The 18,418-nt window shown below is 48.2% G+C and overlaps 1 protein-coding gene across 1 annotated transcript; it reads left to right on the top strand.

Annotated features, from left to right (window-relative positions):
* The first annotated feature begins 1,005 nt into the window (after positions 1–1,005).
* Positions 1,006–18,418, top strand: NIM1K (NIM1 serine/threonine protein kinase). Its single transcript, XM_004583683.2, has 3 exons — positions 1,006–1,437; positions 15,824–16,092; positions 17,558–18,418. Exons 1-3 carry the CDS (start codon positions 1,146–1,148, stop codon positions 18,305–18,307), a joined length of 1,311 nt encoding a protein of 436 aa, XP_004583740.2. The 5' UTR covers positions 1,006–1,145; the 3' UTR covers positions 18,308–18,418.

Raw genomic sequence — 18,418 nt, 5'->3', positions numbered from 1 at the left:
CAGTAAGTGGAAGATTCTCTTTCCCTCTCTCTGTTCCTATGTCTTTCAAATAAATTAAATACATTTCTTTAAAGAAATAAAGCAACAAAAGACCTGTAATGTTTGACTAAATGTATTCAATTTTGAAAATTAACAGTAACGAAGAATCCTTTCTGTCATAATTGGTATATTATTTTTAAATCTAGTTTTAAAGCAACCCCAATGGCACATTGCATGTGTTCCCACACTTTAAGAAGTAGGAAAATCATTGTCTCAGAAATATTTGCATACTGTAAGGGCTTTTGTGAAATGTGGGTTGAGAGGGGAGTGCATGTGCCTTTTCTTCTCCCTAAATTCACATGCAAACTGACATTTACTGCCTTAATGTGCAATGCGCATTCGCATAGACGTTTCCCACTCATCCTAAGTCCATCAGCAGGGGTGACTGAATTTCTTACTCTCTGTTCTCAGGACGAACCAGCACCGGCTACATTTTTGAGACAGCTCGCGGCTTAGAGGAGATCTCATCTAAATAAAGGCCGGCTAAAGTGACATCGCAGCGACATAATCTCCCCGTGGCTGCGCGTGTGACCAGAAGGCTGCTGGGCGATTCTCCTTTTTCCCGGTCTCCAGGGCCCTGCAACCAGACAGCAGGAGCCGCCCGAGAGGAAGATCAGCTACAAGAGGCAGCGGCAGGCACTCATCACTCTTCAGCGTGCAACAGTTTGGAACAGCTTTGAAAGGAAACAGCCCACTGGAGCCTTCGCCAGGCACACAGCCCTAGCCAGTTCAGAGCTTCAGCCCACCGGTGCAGCCGGAAGCTTCTCCCCGAGCTCGGGCGAGGAAGAGCTACGGTCACTGGACGTGGACCTGAGTGTACCCCGGGAGCGCAGACACCCCCCCCCCCCCCCGTGAGAAGCGCGGGAGATGTGCCGGGCGAGGCGGGCGGCTCTGGCCTGGGCCGGGCAGCCTCTGCGCCCCTCTCCCTGACGCCGGAGAGGCTGTGCAGCCCCACGCCGCCCGGCTCCCGCGGACACCGCGCCGGGGCGCCGGGTCAGAGCGTGGCGCACCCACGGGGCCTCCCGAGCTCCCCCGCAACCTGCCCTCGCCCGGTGGCTCCGGCTGAGATGGAGACGTGAGGGCTGCGGGGGTGGTGGCGGGGGACGATGACGGCTGCGCTGGCGGATGGAGGAGGCCTCGTGCACCCTCACGGCGACGGCTGTGCCCGGCGCGACAGCGGGGAGAGCGGCTGCCAGCCCGAGAGCGACCCGGAGGCCGAGGAGGGACTGCCCCGGCAGCTGACGCCCTTCGAGAAGCTGACACAGGACATGTGCCAGGACGAGAAAGTGCTGAGGGAGATCACGCTGGGCAAGCGCATCGGCTTCTACCGTATTCGCGGCGACTTGGGCAGCGGCAACTTTTCCCAAGTCAAGCTTGGCATTCACTCCCTCACCAAAGGTAGGATCTCCGTCGCCTTCCCACCTGCCCCCATCACCTCCCCCGTGGTGATGGGACACGGTCGGGGGCGGCGGAGGAGGAGGCTGGGGGCCCAGGGAGCAGCTGCGCCCAGCCCGGAGCCCGCCCCCTCCACCGCCCTCCCCGGTACTTTTCACCGTGACCTTGCGAGCTCCGCGTGTTGCTTTCCAGGTAACGGGTGGAGAAGGGGGGAAGTGTAGTTGCAGCCTTGCAAACCCGGGTCAGGTGTTTGGACTCCTCAGCCTCGCCCACCGCGCACAGCTGGCCTGTGTACCCTCCAACGAGCCCCAGAGGCGGGACAGGGTGCGGCCTGACCCTGTTCACAGCGTCCTCAGCTTTGATATGTCAGTAACACGGCACGGGGCGGCCCCGGGGGAACTCCGGATGACCAGCGTCTCTGGAGTCCAGCTTCCCTTGGAACCCGAGGCTGCTGATGCTGCGGCGTTTGTGCCCGGAACTGCCTCGGCTCCAGTCCACACCGCTCTCGCTCTCACTCCGGCGCGATTCCTTGCCCCACGTTTGCTGACTGCTGGTCACTGGGTGGTTGTGGACCAGCCGCGCCCAGTACTCTGACGCCGGGGCTGGGCGGCCGGGGAGAGGCCACGCTCCTTGGCCCACGTGGACACTTCCCCAAGGTACCTCTTCGTTGGAGGAACCCAGAGATTACCGAGGGAGGGTAAGGCGCAGCTGAGAAGGAACACCCACAGCTAGTAGTTCTCCAAGTTCCACAACCACGTGGGCGCTGCTCTTTCCAGAGGGCCCTGTACCCAATAGTAGTCCACTTTGGATTCAGCTGGCTGCCGCCTCTCCAAAGCCTGGTGTCTGTCTGTCTGTCTGTCTCTCTCTCGATTTGTTTATTTATTATTGCAAAGTCAGATATACAGAGAGTAGGAGAGACAGAGAGGAAGATCTTCTTTCCGATGATTCACTCCCCAAGTGGCCGCAAAGGCCGGAGCTGAGCCGCTCTGAAGTCAGGAACCTCTTCCAGGTCTCCCACCCATGTGCAGGTACAAGGTCCCAAGGCTTTGGGCCGTCCTGGACTGCTTTCCCAGGCCAAAAGCAGGGAGCTGGATGGGAAGTGGAGCTGCCATGATTAGAACCAGCGCCCATATGGGATCCTGGCACATGCAAGGTGAAGGCTTTAGCTACTAGGCTAAATGAACAAACTTCATATATTTCATTTAAGTACATAATGATTTAACTACATAATCATTCTTTCCTCCTTCTATCTCTATCTCACTCACACTCATTCTGCTTCTCTTTTCCTATTTTTCTTTTACTTTTTACATTGGCATACTTCAGTTTATAAACACAAATTTAACCCTCCACTAAATTTAGAATACAACAAGCAATAAGTAGGGGAAAAAATCACTGTTAGCAAGAGCTATAAACAATAATCAAATCTCAAAATACCAATTTCACTCTAACATATTACTTTTTTTGTGCTCCAGATATGAGTTACCACTAATCAGAGAAAACATATGGTATTTGCCTTGAGGGACTGGCGTATTTCACTAAGCATAATGCTTTGCAGTTGGATCCATTTTGTTGCAAAAAAACAGGGCTGTATTCTCTTTCATGGATGAATAGTATTCCACCATATATACCATATATATATTTATATATGCCATGTTTCTATATACCATATGTATATATACTGTGATTTTTATACTGTAATTTCTTTCACCTAGCTGGCTCCTGACTCCCAGCTTCAGTTTGGCCCAGCTCTGCCTGTTGCAACCATCTGGGGAGTAAACCAGAGGATGAAAGATTTTTTTCTCTCTCTTTTTTTAAATTTGTTTTTTATTGAAAGGCAGATGTACAGAGAGGAGGAGAGACACAGAGGAAGATCTTCCTCCAATGATTCACTCCCCAAGTGACCGCAACAGCTGGAGCTGAGCCGATCCGAAGCCAGGAGCCAGGAACTTCTTCTGGGTCTCCCACTCAGATGCAGGGTCCCTAAGCTTTGGGGCAACCTCAACTGCTTTCCAGGCCAGAAGCAGGGAGCTGAATGGGAAGCGGGGCCGCCGGGATTAGAACTGGTACCCATGTGGGATCCTGGCATGTGCAAGATGAGGATTTTAGCCGCTACGCTATCACTCTGGGCCCTCTCTCTCTCTTTTTCTCTAAATATTTTGAAATCCTTGTATAGGATTTCCTGAGTATTTTTGAAGACTTTGTATACACACACACGTGCTCCCATGGAGGAGTCTTCAAAAAGCTGAGCAATTGAGATGAAGACATGATTAGGAAGGGTAGAGGAGAAGTTGGGATCAAGACAGGGATTCATACAGAAGTGTCCAGTGCCGCCCATGGATCACACGTGCTCAGGTTTGAGCAAAGCCCCCTGGAGGTGGCCAAGGTTGAGCTGTTTCCCAGCAGTGTGAGCTCAGATGCTAGATTCCAATAGACAGGAAGCCATGTGGGATGGTGGGGACCATGGACCTTAGCCAAGTTTGGGAGCATTCAGTAGCTTAGAAGGCATCCGATATTGTGCCTATTAGTTAGCTGGTTGGTTGTCAGTTGCCTTCTTACCTTAGAATTGTTGGAAATGACATATGTTAGAAATGACATATGTGAAATCTGTTGCTCATAGTAGCCACCGACACATGGTAGATACCAAGGCATAAATTTCCTTATTATTATTATTTTTAAAATTTTCCATAAGATTTATTTTTTTTTATTTTCATTGGAAAGTCAGATATACAGAGAAGAGGAGAAACAGAGAAGGAAGATCTTCCATCTGCTGATTCACTCCCCAGGCGACTGTAATGGTCAGAGCTGAGCTGATCCAAAGCCAGGAGCCAGGAGCCTCTTCCAGGTCTCCCACACCGGTGCAGGGTCCCAAGGTTTTGTGCTGTCCTCTACTACTTTCCCAGGCCAGAAGCAGGGTCACCGGGACATGAACTGGTGTCCATGTGGGATCCTGGCACGTGCAAGATGAGGACTTTAGCCACTGGGCTACTGCACCAGGCCTATAACTTTATTTTTTAAATAAACTTATTCCAAAAGAAAATTCTATGGTAAAAACAAATGCAAATGTATGGTAATGATAATCATTATGTGTGTAGTGCAAATAAGCTAAAAGTGTTTAAAGGAAAATGATCATGTCGTTTCACTTAATGACAGGAAACAATTATGCAAAACAGCACTGGACAGTGTCATCATTGTGCAGGCCATAGAACATGCTCACACACACCAACAAGGTTACAAAGTCACCAGATGATAAAATCCTGTGGGAGTCAGTCACACATGTGGTCCGCTTTGACCAAGATGTCCTTACATGGCGCATGACTCTACTAGTAGTTTTTTTAAACGTACCAACCAGTCTTACACTTACTGTTTGCCTTAATTGGGAGAATTAGAGACTTGAAATAAAGACACTTGTTATGCTGTGATTCGGTGCTATTTCAGGTTGTTTTTCATGCACTCAAATAATTTCAAGCCCCCATGAGAGTTCCAAGTTCCATTTTGGAAACACTGGCTTCACCCAGTCCGCCTGCATTTCACAAATGAGGAGACAGAGGCCCAGAAATGGCTGAACCCGAGTCACAGCAGAGCCAGGTTCAGAGCTGGACTTTTCCTTCTACTCCTCCAGGCTACTCGAGGATTTTGGTCCAGGGCAGCTGTGGAGGACGCAGCTCTCCCACTTTGCCTTTGCCCAGCTACCAATGGGTGATGTGTGCCCCAACAGACGCTCTTCTGCCTTTTGATAATACACCCAAGAAGGGTCAAGGAGACTAGAATGAACCAAGGTTCAAAAGGATATGTAAGCTAATCTCTGGGAGACAGCATAGGCCCTTCTTGCAGCCAACTTCCTGCCTGCTCTGACAGTATCTAGGAGCCAGCAGCAGCCATGTCTTCCTGTGTGTGTGATCATACACATACATGCATGCACACTTCCTGCTGTGTGTATAATGAACTCTGCGACCTTGCGTAAGTTATTTGAACTGTCTGTGCCTCAGTTTCCCCATACATAAAATTCCAGTTGCATATGATTGCTGGGAGGAAAGTGAAACTTTTTACAATATAATGTATTAAATATGTATCTAGACAAAACATGTGGCGAGTATTCATTAAATGCTATTGTTGGCCTGCCTTTTGTGAAATGTAGGTCTTGGAGGCTTGACTCATGTATCATCTGGTTCATGGAACAGAAGCCTACTTCAGATGAGCTCAGATGAGAGCAGGTGTTTTCAGTATAGGACAATTCTGCGGAAATAAGCCCAGGCCTCAGGATCTTACTATCTGCAGCGCAATAGTCTCTCCTATCCAGTTCCTGTGCTGAATATGGTCCTCCCACTTACATCTCCCTGCAGAGTGGCTTTCTGCACTTACAGAGGCACACCGTGACCAAGATGTGCCCCATCTGCATAGCCTCTTAACTTCCTTGCCCACCTCTAGCCAACTAGCTTCGTTCTACTGCAGCTCAGCTTTCAGAGATGCTGACTGGCCAGCTGTCAAGGGGACATGCCTGAGTCAGTCAGCTGCAGCCCTTAGGCTGTGTGGTCTGCTACTCCCTCAGCAGGGTCCAAGGTTCGAAGAAGGGTCTCTGAGAAGGAAAGGTGGACCAGCAAATGGATGGATACGTCCACCACAGAGACAATAGCCAGCAAAGCCGAGCAAGGACATGCCTGACTGTGTAGACAGGTGGCATGTAAGGGACACGGTCCTAGTGATTGCTGTTTGTGCAGGGCTTCCCTCTTGAGTTCCTGACTTTTGCCTGCTGTGTTATAGAGCTGATTTCATGCAAGTCCACTTGCAGCGCAGAGAAATGTGCCATTACCTGGCGTGGTCTCCTTGACATGCTTTCCTTATATTTTAATCTGCCGTAGAGGAGCCCCTGTCAAAGGAGCAGTGTCACCCCTGGTCAGGGGATGCTTTGTTAGAAAGATTATTTGTGGTGGCCTATGACAAGACCAGCTTGTCTGGAATGGTCAACGTATTTGCTAGAAAATACAAGTAATCTAGATAAGACTCTGAAAGAGGCTTCCAGAAAACACCTGCAGGACAGCTCCCAGGTCAGCAGTGACACAAAAGCCACCAGCAGCTGCCCCGGGGCACTCCAACCGGCCTCTGCTGGCTGCAGTGTATTTTTATAGCTAACAGCTCAGGTTTCCTTGACCCCCCCGCAAGCTGATAGGGCTGGCCGAGAGCACGAGAGCCCCCTTTTAGACTGATTACAAATTTCTCCAAGGGGATGATGTGCTTGACTTCTGAATATTTTATGTCCCATCTGTTGCCACCAACAGAAGTTAAAAAAAAAAACAAAACCCACAGCAGGTGCCTGCTAGTTCCTGTGCTTCCTGACCTCTTCCTGCTTCTTACTCATATTTCAGGTTTCTAGAATCTTCTATTTTCCTCAATTTGTTTATTCTTAGGTTCATTCATTTAAAAGATATATATATATATAAGAATCCCAGTATCTATGAAACTATGTCACATAATACAATTTAATTAATTATATATATATATATATAAAATTCATGCCTTCTGAGCACATACTTTGATCCAGACCTCATAAAGATGAATACGACACACTTCCTGCCTGATAGGAGCTCACAGTCATTGAACGGAGACAGGCGGGAAACAAGTGTGTTTTAGTGTCCAAAGTGAGGCTCAAGGGGGTGCTCTCCTGTGCCCAGGGGAATTCAGAAAGCTCAGTTGAGCAGGAGAGGGTTACTCTAGCTGTCAGGGCTTGCAGAAGTGTTGTTACAGGACATGGGAAGAAGGATTCCAGAAACAAAGACAAGCTTTAAAGTGTGTGAGGGTATGAACCAGAGTGTGGGGGGTGATGTGTTCGGAAATTTCAAGTAATTCAGTAAAACTGGAGAATGGCATGCACCCACAAAGCTGCAGGGAAGAAGGTGGGAGGAGTGACCACATCTTGGTCACCGGAAATCTTCTCTCCTGTTTGGATTTTGTCACTTAGGGCTCAGGGAGCATTGCACAAGCAATTAATATCAATGAGTCATAGGATTTGACTTCAGTGAGAATAGTGAATTACGATTGGGAAGTGACACAAATCAAAGAGTTCAGGAAAACAATTCAACCGTATGGTTCAGATGAATGATGATGTCTCAGTTTACGGAGTGGCAGTGAGGACAGAGAGAAGGAAATGTATTTGAAACGCATTTAGCCTTCTAGAAAACCTTGTGATCAACTGGATGGGCAAGAGCAGGAAAGAACAGAAAGAGGAAGAACTGAAAAAGACTCCCAAGTGTCCAGCTGTAAAGGCTTAGCAGTGGGTGGGCAGTGAGAGGGAAGCAATGTGGAGGTGAGAAACTTGAAAGCCACCACCTGCAGGTACGTGCAGGTCATGGAGTGAGTGAGCCTCAGTCTGGGAGCTCAGGAGAAAACAGGGCGGAGAGGAAGTGAGAAGATTCAGGACTTAGCAAAATCCAGGGCCTAGCAAAAATCTTGGGATGCTCAGTTACAAGCTGTTTGGTGTCAGATGCTATGTTGGTCCTTAGTGTCCTACCACAATACTGGCCATTTCGTGAGCTTTTTGAAGTGCTGTCCTCTGCGGGGGGAAGCACGCGGGCAGAAGGAACAGCAGCAAAGCGAGAGGGTGCCTGCCACAGCTTCAAGACAGCCAAGGTGGGAATGAGGGCAGAGGGAGGCGGGTGGCGAAGAGCCAAGGCGGTCTTCATCATTCCCTGGCTTTCCCTAGGAGTTAAATGGAGTCACTGGTGGAAGGCCAGGAGTGACATGGCCTGGCTTATGCTTTAATAGGATCACTCTGGCTGATTTGTTGAAAATAGACTCCAAGGGTCAAAGGCAGAAAAGGAGAGGTCAATAAGGAGCCCGTTGCAATAATCCAGGCAAGATGTGATGTTCACAGTAGGTACCGAGAACTAGTTAGATTCTGACTGTATTTGGAAGGTAGAGGGTAGCAGGCTCTGTTGCCCGACGGAAAGAAGAATATTCAAGAGTCAAATATTTGAAGGTTTGGGATCTAGGTAACTGTAAACAAGGGGTTTCTGTTTACTAAAAGGGAAAGAACTGTAGGGGGAGCAGATCTGGGTGAGGGGAGATGAAGAACTCAGGACTCAGCAGGTTACATTGGGCACGCCTGTTACACCGCACAGCAGATGCTGTTGGTGCCTCTCCCCTGTCTCCTCGGGCCTTAACACAGCACATGCAAGCCACCCTCTCTGTCTCTGTCTCTGGGCTCTCTTTGGCTATTTGTGCCTGCATGTATGGCAGGTCCAAAGAGCAGGGAAATGAAGGCCTCCCCAAGGGGAAGCCAGAAACCAATTGCTGGCAGGAACTGAGTTGTAAGTACACCCTTCTTCTCATAATAGAACTTTAGGCAGCTTAGACATGATGACCCCTAGCAGGTTAACTGATAAAACACCTTTTGTTGGTTGCCTTCACTATCTCATCTTCTCATTCATCTTGGTGTTCTTGGGGTCGCTTCCCTCTTTTGCCACTGCACTCAAATCCCAGCCTTTAGATATGATTCTAGCAGAATCAAGACTGCTAGAACTTGAGACAGCACTCAAGTGGAGAAGTCACATGTACAGGTGCATTTACGCACCTGGAAGCTCCAAGGAAGGGATGAGGAGAAGAAGCTTGTGAATATCCAGCCTTTACAAGCCAGGACCATGATAAGAAACAACCAGGGTCTATAAAAGAGATGGTAAGGAGCAGGAAGAACACCAGGAGTGTGTGTGCTGTCTGGGGACACACAGGTGGTAAGAGTATTTTAAGGAGGAAGCCTGAAAACAGACGATTGATTTTAGCAACTTTGGAGATTTCAGGTGGACCTGGAAAGTGCAGTTTTAGTAGTTGTTCTCTCTTAAATTCAAGAAGCAATGAGGGAGAATTGAATACAGTGAGGTAGAAGGAACTCTTCAAAAGGGTTTTGTTGCAGAGAGAATGAGAGAAGCATGATGTTGGAGAGGGAAGTGGGTCGATACAGACTTTTTGGTAACTACATGAATTTTTTTTTATAGTTGCATATATCAATTCAAAAATGTGTGCAAATCCTAAATCTGCAGCTGACTGAAGAGACCCTTGTAACCACCACCAAGATCTGGGAGAAGGACATTGCCCGTACCACAGGGCAGTGCCACTCCTTCCCCCTGCTAGTCGCTGCTTAATCCTCTGACCTGCTTTCCACAGCTGATGAAGTCTTGTTTTGGTTTCTGTCACAAGCAGATCCAAGGCAAGGATTATCCCCAATCCTGACTTCAATGATCGCTTTTGCCTGTTTTAAACTTTATATCCATGGAACGGTACAGTTTGTGTCGCATGGTTGTCATTTCCTCTGGATTTGCGAAAACTGTCCATTTGTTTTGTTATTCAAATGCCCGTGCTCACCGCCATTTAATAGTCCATTTTGTGATGATGCCACAGTTTACTGATCTACTCTGTTACTGATGGTATGGACAATTTCCACTGGTGGAGCTATTATGAATAATGTTATGTTCATCTGTTTTGTGCTGTTATAAGAGGATGCCTGAGACCAGGTAACTTACACACAACGGAGACTCATCTCCTCACAGCTCTGGAACTTGTGAGCTTTGCGTTGTGGTCTCACATGGCAGAAGTTAGAACAGGGCAAGAGAAAGTAAACCCACTCCCACAGTCCTGTCTCCAAGAGCATTAATCTGTTAACTCCAAGAGCATTAATCTGTTAACTCCAAGAGCATTAATCTATTCATGAGAACAGAGCCCCCATGGCCTCAATACTCCCCAAAAGTCGCACCTTGCAACATGGTTGTTCAGGGGCTTCAGTTTCAGCCTGAAATCTGGAGAGGCATTCAGATCAGAGCATTTGCTGTGAACTTTCCAGAACAAGTCTTTTGGTATACCTATGTGTGTGTTTCTGTTGAGAAGCTTTTTTATAAGATGAGTAAATAGCAGGAGTATTTGCTGGTGGGAATGATCGAACAAAAGGGAGAAAATCAGCTTCTTGATAACGTATCTGAGAGGCAGCAGTTGATGGCTCAAGTACTAGGGTTCCTGTTACATGTATGGCAGACCTGGATGGAGTTCCTGGTTCCTGGCTTCCGCCTGGAGCAGCCCGGGCTGTTGTAGCTATTTGGGGAATGAATCAGAGCATAAAAGATCTCTCTCTCTCTCTCTCTCTCTCTCTCTGTTTGTATCTGCCTTTCAAATAAACATTTTAAAATAATTGCAAACCAGGATTAAAGGGTGCAACAAAAAGGAGGAAAGAATCAGCAATGCAGCCGAGAGGTTTTAGAGATGGATTGCTCTCTCTTTTTTTAAAGATTTGCTTATTTTTTGTGTAGTTTCAAAATAATTTTACACTGAAATAAACTTCAGTTTTAATTGCACTTTCCACTAAAAAAAGATTTGCTTATTTTTACTTGAAAGAGTTACAGAGAGAGAAGAGAGAGGGAGAAAGAAAGAGATCTCCCAGCTGCCGGTTCCCTCCCCAAATGGCTGCAATGGCCAGAGCTGAGTTGGTCTGAAGCTGGGAGCCAGGAGTTTCTTCTGGGTCTCCCATGTGGGTGATTTGGCCCATCCTCCTTTGCTTTCCCAGGTTACCAGCAGGAAGCTGGATGGGAAATGGAGCATTGGGGACTTGAACCAGTGGCCAGATTTGCAAAGGGAGATTAATCCTTCTTGAATCTGTCTCCTTCTCTCATCTTTCCTGCTGTCACTGAAAGAAACCTTTCTCCAGGCCTGCCATAATCACCTCAAAACCTCTGACCTGCTGCCTTACTCTCACACTGACGCTCTTCCGTGTTTCCCACGTGGCAGCCCGATGGGCAGCAGTCTATAACACTCTGCCGTTAGATCCTGTTGTGTTGGGTCCAGTGTGATGGCTTAGTGACTGGATCCTCGCTTTGCACACATCAGGACCCCATGTGGGCACTAGTTCGTGCCCCGGCTGCTCCACTTCCCATTCAGCTCCCTGCTTGTGGCCTGGGCAAGCAGTAGCAGACAGCCCAAAGCCTTGGGACCCTGCACCTGTGTGGAAGACCTGGAAGAAGCTCCGGGCTTCAGATCTGCTTAGCTTTGGCTGTTGTGGCCACTTTGGAAGTGAATTAGTGGGTGAAAGATTTTTCTCTTTGTCCCTTCTTCTCTCTGTAAATCTGCCTTTCTAATAAAGATAAATACATCTTCAAGGGCGGGGGAAGACCCAGTTATGTTGTCTCATTTTCCTAAAGGGAAAAGCTGAGTTTGCTTTTTAAGTCATTCATTCATTTAATTTTTTTGAAAGGCAGAATGAGACAAAGAAAGAGAGGGAGGGAGAGAGAAAGAGAGAAGAAAAAAGGAGGAGAATCCTCTATTTGTGGGATCATTTCCCAAATCTGCCCACAGCATATTGGACTGCACCAGGTGAAAGTCAGGTGTCAGGATCTCCATCTGGGTCTCCCCTGGAGATGGCAGGGGTCCACATGATTGAGCCATGATCTGTGCCTCCCCTGGTGCACATGAGCAAGAAACTGAACCAGATGAGCAGGTGGACTGATCCTGGGCGCACTGATAGGGGGTGTAGGTGCCTCGAGCAGCAGCTTAAACCACTGGAACACAACAGCAACTCCAAAGGCTGCATTTCCTAAAATAATCTCCAAGGCTCTGGTTCATCTGACGCCTGCCCAGTACCAGGGGTGGGTTTGGGGTCACTCCACATCATGCTCCATTTCCGGTATGGTGGGCTCCTCTTGGGTTCTCAAGTACAAATGTTGCATCTCCACAAGACTGGCATACACACCACCTCATGAGCACCAGGCCACTCTCCTCACTTCCTGAATGGCTGCAGATCTTTCCTCAGGGAGGCCTTTCTTTATCTGCAGCCCCTCCTCAAAGGCACCACATTCATGTGAGGCATTCTATTTTGTTTTAGTTTTGTCTTTTTTCACTCCCCAATGCACAGGAGGTGCCCAGTGGACATTAGCTGAAAGGGGTAGAGCTGTGGCAACCTTGCTTTCTGTGAGTCAGCAGTTCGAATGCCGAGTGAGGGTTTGGAATGCCAGGGTGTGTCGAGTGTGTTCCGTGGTAATGTATTCATGTTATGAGGGATGTTCTACACGATGTGACTCATCATTGAGTCACCTTGGGCACCTGCACTACGGAAGCACCCTCGGGGCAGCTCACCTGCCTCCCTCACTCTTAGTCCTGGCTTGTGTGGGAAGCTTTGGCCAAGAACCACAGGAAGAAAACAGAAAGCAAGAAGATGAAAGAGAGAAAAAGAAAACCAGGATGGTGCTGGGGGAGATGTGTGACAGGCTAACCCCTGTGTTCTTGACCACTGGAGCACTGTGGAGTTGCTGCTAAGCGCCTTAGGAGAGCTGGAGATGGGGAGGACCTAGGAGACAGCTCCATGGGGGGGATCTGCCCCCCTCGATCACCTCCCTCCCCCCCTGAACTGGGCTTCCTGCTGCTCTGTGTTGTCTCCACCCAAGGAAGCAGTCACCGGCTGCGTCAGAAACCGGGGAGCCCTACCTCTTTTCTTTCGGGCAGCTCGAATAATAATCGCAGAACACTCTTTTAAAATCAGCATCATCTCCTTTCATGTCAATAACCATTGTGCCAACATTCTTCAACGTGTTGTTTCGCAAAGTAGGTCAAACATGATTCTGTTCTCTCGGCTTAGTTGCCTGATAGCGTCTTTTCTACCTAGTAAAAGGTCTGCTGGTAGAGGGTGAAGCAAAGATACAAATGGCATTTTACTTTGTAGTTGAGAGTCATTCGTTTTTCTTTTAAAGGTTAATTTATTTTTATTGGAAAGGCAGATTTACAGAGAGAAGAAGAAACAGAAAGATCTTCTATCTGCTGATTCACTCCTCAAGTGGCATCAATGGCCAGAGCTGAGCTGATCTGAAGCTAGGAGCCCGGAGCTTCTTCTGGGTCTCCCACATGGGTACACAGTCCCAAGGCTTTGGGCCATCCTCTACTGTGTTCCCAGGCCACAAGCAGGGAGCTGGATGAGAAGTGGAGCAGCCGGGAGACAACTGGTGCCCACTTTGTAACTCTGACTTTCAAGTTAAATATATATAAATCTTAAAAGGCTCAGCATGGGCCCAGCATGGTAACCTAGTGGCTAAAGCTCTTGCCTTACGCACACTGGGATCCCATTTAGGTGCCGGTTCGTGTCCCAGCAGCCCTGGTTCCCATCCAGCTCCCTGCTTGTGGCCTGAGAACGCAGCCCAGGATGGCCCAAAGCCCTGGGACCCTGTAACCATGTGGGAGACCCAAAAGAAGCTCCTGGCACCTGGCTTTGGATTAGCTCAACTCCAGCCATTGCAGCTCCTTGGGGAGTAAAACCAGCAGATGGAAGCTCTTCCTTTCTGTCTCCCCTCTTCTTTGTGTATCTGCCTTTCCAATAAAAATAAATACATATAAAAAAAAAGAAATAGGATTTCTGAATTTATTTTCACCATTCGTTTTGTTGGATACTTAAGTTAATCTCAATATCACTAATATCGTCTTTCTCTTTTTTCAATCTTTCTAGCATTGTTGCCACCTTTTTCATCAGAGAGAGAAAAAGAAGGATGTTCCCATCTCTGGGTCATTCCCTAAATGCTCCCAATAACTGGGCCTGTGTTAGGATTGAAGCTGGGAGCCAGGAGACCAGTCCAGGTGCTTCCCATGACTGGCAAGGGTCATTTCCTTGACCCATCAGTGCTGCCTCTCAGGCTTTCCACTGGCAGGAAGCTGCAGTTAGGAGCTGGGCCAGGAGCAGACTACAGGTGCTGCAGCGTGGGAACAGTCATCCCAACAGGCATGTTTCATGCTGCACCAAATGCCTGCCCCCACAGAAGTTTCCTCACACCTGTGTCCTTGCCCAAGTGTCAGATCGTTTATTTAAGATTAACTGATAAAGTGAGAAATGGCTGAGTTAACACCTGTGACGGTTTTCAGGGCTATCCATATGTAATGCCAAACTACAATGCAAAACTGTGGACCAGTTACTTCTCCCCCCAGCAGCAGAGGGCTGCGCAGGCTTCCCCATGCCCTCACAGCCAGAGTACTCTACTGTCATGTACTTTACAGTACATGATTGACAAAGTCAAATAACAAAGTCCCTGCAGGGAAGTGAGAAAGAATGAGAAGACAAAGAACAGAGCCAGCATTTAACAGCTGAAGACGGCAACTACCTGTGGCTCTGAATTCACCAAACCTGGTCATGATGTCATGATCAGCCTAGCACGAGTATGGTAGAAAGCTTCCTAGAAGAGGCTTATTCATTTTTTTTTAAAGATTTTATTATTATTGGAAAGCCGGATATACAGAGAGGAGGAGAGACAGAGAGGAAGATCTTCCATCCGTTGTTTCACTCTCCAAGTGAGCCGCAACGGGCCGATGCGTGCTGATCCGATGCCGGGAACCAGGAACCTCTTCCGGGTCTCCCACACGGGTGCAGGGTCCCAAGGCTTTGGGCCGTCCTCGACTGCTTTCCCAGGCCACAAGCAGGGAGCTGGATGGGAAGTGGAGCTGCCGGGATTAGAACCAGCGCCCATATGGGATCCCGGGGCTTTCAAGGCGAGGACTTTAGCCGCTAGGCCACGCCGCCGGGCCCGAGGCTTATTCATTTTTAAAAATAAACTTTTATTCCAAATCTATTTTTGCAAAAATTATAAATGTTCTGTTTTTGGTTTTTTCACTTATTGGAAAGGCAGAAGCAGATAAGCAAAGATCTCCTAACTGTTGCTTCACTTCACAAATGTCGCAACAGAAGAGGCTATGTGAGGCCAAAGGCAGAAGTGTGGAACTCAATCCAGTTATCCCAAGGGGGAGGCAGGGACCCTTCCACCAGAGCCCATAATCCGCTGCTCCCCAGGGTGCATTTTAGCAGAAAGCTGGGATGAGGAGAAGCAGTGGGACTTGATGCTGGGTCCCGCAGTATGATGTGGATGTTCTAGCGTCATCTGTACTGCTGTGCTAACTTCACCCCTGGAAGAGGTGAATTTTCAGGCAAGCCTTGGGGAACTATCACGGGACAACTCAATAAAGAACGGGGAGAAGAGGGATGGAGAGAATGGTTTAGAAGACAGATCTCAGGCAGGAATGTTTGTTATTTCAGGGAGCAACGAAAAGTTCTGTAATGGCTGGGCTAAATGGGGCTTTAGAAGTTGAGCAGAGTGGACAGGAAGGAGTTAGGCGCAAGGAGGCTTGAAGAGATATGCCAGGGCCAGTCAAGAAAGGCTCTCGCGCTGAGAATGCAGGAGCTGGCATCAAACCTGTAAGACTCACATTGATCCAAAGGCGCAGACCAATATTGAACTCAACAATTTTTAATCATTGCCAATGAACTTGGAAACAGCCACTCAATCTCTGTATGTGGTAAAAGTAGGGGCTAATGCATGTCCCCTCCAGTTCTAAATATCTATTCTCCTTTGAGCTTCCCTGACATATTATTTGTGTGTGTTTTCATTCCTTCCAGAAAAGGTGGCCATTAAGATCCTAGACAAGACCAAGTTAGACCAGAAAACGCAAAGGCTGTTATCCCGCGAAATCTCCAGCATGGAAAAACTGCACCATCCCAATATCATCCGCCTTTACGAAGTCGTGGAGACTCTGTCCAAGCTCCACTTGGTGATGGAGTATGCAGGAGGCGGGGAGCTCTTTGGGAAGATCAACACGGAAGGGAAGCTCTCGGAGCCTGAAAGCAAGCTCATCTTCTCCCAGATTGTATCTGCGGTGAAGCACATGGTGAGCTCGGGCAGGCAGTCGGAGCCCCGCGAGGGCGCCACCACCTGGGAAGCGTGGGCCCTGTTTCTCCCCTCCCTTAGGCTCTCCAGAGGGCTCCAAGCCTCTTGGGGCAGACCGCAGCCTCTGCTGCATCAGAAGCCTCCTGGGACTGTGCCCTCTGAAGCCACATGCAGGCCTTAACCCTTATTCCAACCTCCTCCTCCAGCGCCTTTCTGCTCAGGGAGTCAGTGCCTTTCTGCTCCTTGGCGTTGGATTCTTTGTTCTGCCTAGGACTCCCTCACCTAGCCTGACTCACCCCCCATTCCCAAACCTAGCCACAGTTTTTGGCCAACTCAGTTCTTTCTCTTTGGAACTTTCTGAACTTTTCTGGAACTTTGGAAAGATCTGCCCACACTCATCTTTCCTACCTCAAGTGAGCTCCCCTAGCTCGTTCTCTCTCTCTCTCTCTCTCTCTCTCTCTCTCTCTCCCAGCATTATACAAAAGAGAATTTTGTTTTGTTTTGCAAAAATTATCTCTAACTTGTGGCAAGTTTATTCATTTGCAAGAGAGCGAGCGAGCGAGCGAGCGCGCACTACCTTCCATCTGCAGGGTCACTCCCCAAAAGGCAGTAACCGCCAGGGCTGGGCCAGGCTGAATCCAAGAACCCTGCCATTTTCCCTAGCTCTCTGGTCGCTGAAAATGTGATGGACCCACATTTTATGGAGTCTGTTTATCTACCAGGCATGTGCTGAGCATTATCAGCCCCACATCATCTTCATTTCTCACATCTGCCTTACGAGTTGTCATCTGTACCCCATTTCACAAGGAAGGAAACTGACATGCAGATTGCACAGCAGACACAATTGAATCTAGAACTGACCCGCCTGTCAGATCGCAAACGCTGAGTTTTCACCTCAAGGGGCCCACTGGGAAGAGTAGCATTACAGCGTTTCCCAAGAGCCTTTGGGAGCGAACAGGTCAAGGATCTTCATGAGATTGCTTGGATCCAGAGAGCCAGGTTGGGAGTGGGACACGTAGTCACAGCCCTCGGCGGCACCTGTTGCCGGAACCTTGCCAAGTGCAGCCCCTTCCCTTGTTGGGTGGTCGGAGAGGGACTCTACGACTCCTGCTTTCAGCTCCTGTTAAAAGATTCCTCAGTCTGAAAACCAAGTAGGGCCTTCAAAATTAAGGACTACACTTTTATTATATTTCAAAATGAGGAGTTTCCTAAGATCTGATCTTTATGGCACTAATGCCCGAGTCTGCATGTCTTATTCTCACCACACACAACACCAGAACCTTCATTAGGGGAGTGTGGGCATGACATGGACTAAAGACTACAGCAGGGTTGGCTAACATGATTTAAGTTGATCTCCATTCTAGATTTTGCTCTTACACCATTATTATTACAACATTTGTTGTTTCAAAACAACTGGTGTGTTGTTTGTTTTTGCAACTGACTTTTCTCCACATCTTCACCCACAGCATGAAAACCAAATTATTCATCGAGATCTGAAAGCAGAAAATGTATTCTATACCAGTAACACCTGTGTGAAGGTAGGCGACTTTGGGTTCAGCACAGTAAGTAAGAAGGGAGAAATGCTCAACACTTTCTGTGGCTCTCCCCCCTACGCCGCACCTGAACTCTTCCGAGATGAGCACTACGTTGGTGTATATGTGGATATCTGGGCCCTGGGGGTACTCCTGTACTTCATGGTGACTGGCACCATGCCATTTCGAGCAGAGACCGTGGCCAAGTTGAAAAAGAGCATCCTTGAGGGTACATACAGCGTGCCTCCACATGTGTCAGAACCCTGCCACCGCCTCATCCGGGGTGTCCTTCAGCCCATACCCACCGAGAGGTATGGCATCAACTACATCATGAACAACGAGTGGCTGCAAGGGGTGCCGTACCCCACCCCTTTGGAACCTTTCCAACTGGATCCCAAGCATTTGTCAGAAACAAGCACTCTCAAGGAAGAAGAAAACGAAGTCAAGAACACGTTAGAACATTTGGGTATTACAGAAGAACATATTCGAAATAATCAAGGAAGAGATGCTCGGAGCTCCATCACAGGGGTCTATAGAATCATCTTACATAGGGTCCAAAGGAAAAAGGCTTCAGAAAATGGCCCAGTAATGATGTTCCCAGACCCCAAAGAAAGAGACCTAAAGAAAGGATCTCGTATTTATAGAGGCATAAGACACACATCCAAATTTTGTTCAATTTTATAAATTGCATCTGATTGCTGGTAATAAACCAAGACCACTGTTGCTGCTTTTTAATTTTTTCAAGGGTAGAGACATTTTTGTAATTTTTAAATAAATTTCAATTTGAGATATGCA

Source organism: Ochotona princeps, chromosome 23 (genome assembly GCF_030435755.1).
Source record: "Ochotona princeps isolate mOchPri1 chromosome 23, mOchPri1.hap1, whole genome shotgun sequence".
Taxonomy (NCBI): domain Eukaryota; kingdom Metazoa; phylum Chordata; class Mammalia; order Lagomorpha; family Ochotonidae; genus Ochotona; species Ochotona princeps.
The sequence above is the reverse complement of the archived record's forward strand: the minus strand, read 5'-3'. Positions and strand labels throughout refer to the sequence as shown.